Below are 6,508 nucleotides of genomic sequence, written 5' to 3' on the forward strand. Positions count from 1 at the left end.
TCAGAAGTACCCAGGATAACCTTAGACAACAATATTGATAAGTGACAGAATTTATAGTTTGTTTTTAAACTACTAGCTATATTGGTGGAATCGATAAATTTAAATTCTAATCGTAGCTTACTATTTTGGATATTAAGTACTTACACTTGTAAAACGCCCGTTAACCGGGGGGAATAAGTCATAGTTCTGTGTGGTCGAGTAGCTTAGTGGTAGAGCAAGCTTGAAACTCGGATCGATTCCTGGTCAGGTGGCTAGGTTTTTGGCGTTTTTTCCCTGGGAGAAAGTTAACACACTTCTTATTTTTAGATAACTTCTGTTAGATAGTCATTTTTAGACTTGACTTGTATTATAAATAAATAAAAATATTAGCAAATTTAGATAAGTATATTAACTTACTTAATAATTTAAACAATATATAAAAAAAACAACAACATAATATAAGTAGTTAGGTATATATTATCATGTAATTACTTGTCTTTATTTTATTCTTTAGTTTTACAGTAAAACTCGGTTAATGTTATAATAATGTATGCATAATATTAAGCCATGTAGGATGTAATAAAAAAAATTAAACATAAAATATGTGCCTATATTGTTACCTTTCTAAAAGTTTTTTCACCTTAACACGGATCTATAATTTATGGTTGATTTGTTAACTCCCCGTTTATTTTATTCTCAGGTACCTATGCGTTTAAAATAATCACAACTTGCAGTAGTTTTATGACCCTTAGATTCTTTAGCCTTTGAATATTGAGTATAAAATATGTAAAATAAATTATAATGTGGCATAACTTTATTGCACAATATTTTATAGTACCATTTAATTTTTTTTTCAATTTTTAACGCATCCTTCGCCTTGAGTTCTTTATCTTTGATTGCTTCATGTTTTTTAACACGGCTTTTTAGATAACTAGTCAATATTTTTGAAAATTTATTTCTTTTTTCCTTTTCATTTATACCAAATATATGTTTATAAAAATTATAACACACTTTAACACCAAATTGAATTAAATATTTCTCAAATGATTCACATTTATGATCGGGTACTGATGGTATTTGAGGCTTGATTAAATCACATCCTCCTGCTGTCCTCGATAATTGTTTATTCGTTACGAAAGTTGTAAATGCATTATAGTCTTTTGAGTCACCACAATTTTGGGTTCTATGTTGTTTTTTCTTTGCTTTTAAGCGGGTTTTTAGACCATTTCCTTCTTTAGTTTCAATAAAATCTTTAATTGGTGTGTATTGATTGTAGTAGTCTCCGAGGGTTTCACAAATCCCTTCCATTTCTATTTTTCTCGGTCCAATTTTTTTTTTGTTTTTTGCCTCATTCGTTGATTTACTCCTTTTCAAAAGATTTTTATATTGTACTCCTGTGATTTCATCAAGTATAGATGTAAAGACCTAGATTTAAAATGTTTAAAAAAAACAATTTTAATAAAATATTCTTACCCATACTCTGTTCTAAAAGAGAAGACACGGTTTCTGCGTACGTCGAATAACAGTTAACCCAATGTGAACCCCCGTTTTCCCTTTCTACCGGGCTGGAGCTGAAGGCGCTGATGTTTATGCATCCTGGGTGGGTATTAAGTGCGTGGCTTAATATGGTTAATATCGGGTCTTCTCTTTTGGAACAGAGTACAATTTAGGGACCCTACTACTACTAGATTTTAAGGAACATTCTATAGGCAACTTCGTATGCAGAACTCATTTGGACATATAACAAGTCTGTGATTACGAAAAAACAAGGTCTCACTCGAATAACCTCTCGGTCTGGCCCTCAAATTGCTCCCAGTTATATTATTAAAAAATGTTATTCTAATAATTATCTCTCACATTAGATAGTTAGAAAAATTAAGAAGTTTCATTAGTTAGAAAAATTTGCAACGTTTTATACGTAACCATTGATAAATTATAACCCATGGCAACTAAAAAAATGTACAATATGTAATTTATCTACTAAACATATTAATATGAATATATATATATAACCATTGGCAACCCTATAAATATTCATTTTTCGTGATACCATTATTTACAATTACGTTACTTGTTGATATAAAAAAATTAACCTCAAGATTTGTAATATGCGTAATATATATAATAAATATAATACATCGATAGTTTTAATATTATTTCACTTTAAACATTGATTTAATAATCGATAAAAGACCCTTACCAACGTAAACATATTTTAATTTATTATAGCCTAAAATTTATAGTTTTAATTAGTATTAATAATTAATAATTTAATATAATTTAATTCAGGGGAAAACTGATAGTGATTGATTTTCTTGTTCTTCCTAGTAGTATTAATTAATAATTTTCATAACATTATTTTAACTATTACAATATTATATCCTAGGTTATCGTATTATAAAAATAAATAAATAATTAATAGAACAATACAATATACCTACTATTTAAATTTAGGCATATGGGAAGGAATTTGAGGTTGAAGTTTACAGTTACTTACATGACCCATAGCAGATAAAAATCACCCTTATAATAAGTTCTAACAAATAATTTTTTTGTATTATAATTTATAATACATAATGCTACTTGATAAATTAAGTAGGTACCAAAAAGTTGTATGATTTTGTATAATTACTACAATTAATTGTGTAACTAGCTATAAGTGAACGTCTCATAACAAAGCATTGTTGGTAAGTGAAATTTTAAAGAAACCATTTTATACGAGTAAAAACCATTTGGTTGTGATATCTATTTTTCGATAAATAAAAAAAACATGGAGGTTGCATTATTTGGTATAGGTAATAGCCAATATATAGGTACCTATAGTTTGAAAAAAAATAAATTGTGCACAAAAATTGTTTTTCCTTACGGCTTATTTATATAGATACTATTGTTTACTCTTTTTGGTAAGTGAAATAGAAAAAATAAAAACAATATTTAATTCAACCTTTTTTTTGTTAGCGACAGTTAAAATGTCGTTTCTAATCCATAACAGTAGCCTATTTTGTATTCAGCTAATTCTCGTGTGGTACTGTTTTTATATGTAATTATCTACCTAATCAATAATCACGTAACATTCTTTTTTGCTCAAATGTTTAGCCAGTTTAGGATAATAAATTTTAATTAACTAAATTACATCCCCATACAATTTGGGCATGTAGTTGGCTATTGATTTATAGTCAATTCGCGGCAGGGGGCTAAAATACTGTGTCCCCTGAATGACAAATATGTGTCCCAAGTTTTATAACGTGTTTTTAGTTTTATAGAAATAACAAACATTAATCATTTAATATTTTAATTTACTAGTTAGGTACCTATTCAGTCAACTTAAGTTAATTACCTACCTACTTATTTTATTTCTATACTATGGACAAGTTTGTAATAAAAAAAAGAAGAAATGATAATGGGTCAATTCAAAGTAATTAGGTACCTGCTTTAGGATAAAATAACTAAACATGCAGATACATAGAATATTTAAATTATTCTATGCTGTGTCTATTGAAATATAATATTGTTTATATTGCAATACCTACTGAAAAGTTAACTAATAAGAGCATCGTAATTTATAGAATATTGTCATAATATTATGTAATTATATAGGTATAGGTACTATAGCATATTATAAATATGTATTGATGTTTATTTTAAGTCTAAAATATATTAAAATACCGTCAAACGGCCGAACTTGGGCAGTTTTGAAATTCTATTGTAAATAACTTTAAGATTAATTAATCTAGACATATTTTCAATGTAACATTTTTTTTTAGTTAAGGTTTAAAGTATTGATATCTGTTACATTTGAATCATACAAATTATTCCTTCTATGGTTTTTTTTTTATTTTACTTTTTATTCAACTTTGGGGACTATGTTAAATTTTTAAAAAGTACTAGACAGTTTTCTGAATTTAACAAATATATTTTGTACCTGGTGAGTATATATTAACATATAAAAAAAAATAAAAACATTCTTGTTGACCAATTAAATAAGTACTTATTATAATAAAATAAAATAAAATAAAAAAATAATAATATTCTTGTCAGGTATTAAATAATAGGTCGGTAACTTTCTTGTTTACCAATTAAATAAGTAGGTATTATAATATTATGTAAATAACATTAACAAATCAGGGTTGAATAACAGTGGTCCAAGTTGGACTACTTGGACTAAATAAGTAAAACGTAATTTACAGAAATGTATGCCAGATTATAATATTTTATAATATAGAGTAGTAAATTTAACACACATTTGAACATATTCTTTACTATCAATTTTTTATGTAAAACGTCTAATTCAATGAGTATTAGTGTAAGTTTTCGGACCTTTTCAAAACAATAGATATTAAAAATTAATACTTTCGTTTAAAATTTGATGCTGCAACACTACCAAAGTGATTTTAAATATTGTTAAGATAACAACAGAATATTTGTATCACATTAGTTAATTGAAAAGAGACCGTTATGGAGGTAAAACTAAAAGATAATATTTTTGGCCCCCATGTTAAACGCCCCAAGTTGGTCTGTTTGATGGTATTAAAAAATTAAAGTGATTATTATAATCCTAAATTGGATTTTAAAGAATTAGATAGTTATTTTTCCTTATAATAAATTTAACTAAAAGGATCTACATACATAATAATATATATATATATTATATTATATTATAAGTATAACAGTTTATTTAACAAACCCAATATTATTTTCTAAACATAATAAAATTTGTTTTTTAAAAACCTTGAATATTCTTATAAACTATTTTGTTGTTACATAAATTATATTCTAATTAATGATGATAACATACACAAATATTTAAATATTTTTCAATTTACTACACACATAGGCTTTTACTGCTTTTAGTGATTTAAAATAATTAAAAAAGTTACCTCACTAACAGACTCACTTACAGGGTAAGCGGTATATTAAAGTGAGGGGAGATTTTGTGTGTTACAACAGGTTTTTTTGTTATAGAAAACTGTCAAAGCCCAAAAGTAACAGTTAAATTAATAAGTATGTGGTGTGTCCCCTGAAATTAGATGTATTTTAGATCCTGATTCGCGGTAACTCGAAAACCTTCATAACTCAAACTTTTTCTTGCCCCTTGAAGTGTTTATATTAAGTTTGATTTAAAGCACCTATAGTACCTATACCTTGATACATTTTTGTGGAATTAATTTGTATACTCATTGAGACTTGACTTATCGAGACTGTTTAAATGTATGTACTATGTATATATGTAATATGTTTTTGTTTGAATAAAAAATATACTACCTACCTACTATCCAAAGATTAATAAAAATACCTACTTACCAATGTTATTAGTAGTTGATTTAATTTTATGGTGAGTAACATTTGACTTGTATTAAAAAAAATATGTAATTTAATAAACTGAACGTATAAACATTAAATAGGTATAATATAGTTATTTATTGACAGTAACGTTAGTCAATTATTTTGTTTAAAAAAAAGTAATAGGTACTGATATTAAAATATCAAGAGCTGAAAATGCCACTTGTTTAAATAATAAAAACATTATTTTAATTAAATGTATATTTATCAACATTTAGGTAAACATGCACACGCACATGCATAGTATATTATATAAGTACCTATAGGTATGTATAAAATACGTCTGTACTATATTCTATGTACCTACTATATTATACATTTATACTACTATATAAACTTATATTACATCTGTACATATCATTAAAAATGTCAAATAATATAATAGATAGTCCTTAATGTTATCCTCAACTATTACATTTTTCTAAACAAAATTTGGAATGTAAATAATTTATTATTGTTATATACATCATATTATATGTATCATGTCTGCTAATTTTAATCTAAGCATATGTATTTAGCATTGTAAACTTCGCAGTTAAAAAGCTTAAATTGTATACGGACTGTTAACAAATATGATCAATACAACACTTAAATCAAAACTTTGGCCTAACCTAACTTAAACTAAATTACCAACATTTTTGGGCACGGTAAATTATTCACTCGTAATTGAAAGGGGGATAAGAAATGAGGCAAAGCACAAAATACTATAGCCCTTGTACTAGACAAAGCCTTACAATCTACAACATTAATACAAATTAAAAATGCTTACAATTTATAATGCAACATTAAAAAAACCGTCATCTTTACCTATATATTCTGATTTAAATATTTAATAGTAGTCAATGCTCTCCAATGTAATTAAATATAATTACACATTATAATAAATTATCATGACGTACCTACATTTTAGATTCTGAGCATATTATTTATTTTACATGATTTTTGTTTTTTTTTTAATTATAATTTATTTTGTGTCTGTAAAAAATTAAAGTTTACCGTAATATCAAATTATATTTTTATGAGTTTTTAATTTACATACCTATATTGTAATGTATCTAATTAAAATATGAATAACCTTAAATACTTGATTTTTTCACAAAATTTTATTTTGTATGCACGATACAATATTTTTCAAAATATTTATACTCTTTTTGAGCTATTTTAGGCATAATTTTTTTTTTAGTTTTAG

General features: G+C 25.7%; 1 protein-coding gene across 1 annotated transcript; it reads right to left on the minus strand.

Moving 5' to 3' along the window:
- Positions 1-438: 438 nt before the first annotated feature.
- On the minus strand, positions 439-5,415 carry LOC132937121 (uncharacterized). Its single transcript, XM_061003951.1, has 2 exons — positions 5,281-5,415; positions 439-1,404 (listed from the first exon to the last, which is right to left on the minus strand). Exons 1-2 carry the CDS (start codon positions 5,320-5,322, stop codon positions 676-678), a joined length of 771 nt encoding a protein of 256 aa, XP_060859934.1. The 5' UTR covers positions 5,323-5,415; the 3' UTR covers positions 439-675.
- Positions 5,416-6,508: the final 1,093 nt, after the last annotated feature.

Source organism: Metopolophium dirhodum, chromosome 1 (genome assembly GCF_019925205.1).
Source record: "Metopolophium dirhodum isolate CAU chromosome 1, ASM1992520v1, whole genome shotgun sequence".
NCBI lineage: Eukaryota > Metazoa > Arthropoda > Insecta > Hemiptera > Aphididae > Metopolophium > Metopolophium dirhodum.

Bases quoted from the DNA above. Each gene is read 5' to 3' on its own strand.
- LOC132937121 (XM_061003951.1), bottom strand. From the start codon at position 5,322: ATGTTACTCACCATAAAATTAAATCAACTACTAATAACATTG. The intron at 1,405-5,280 runs GTAAGTAGGTAT...TTTTAAATCTAG, and splicing joins ATCAACTACTAATAACATTG to GTCTTTACATCTATACTTGA.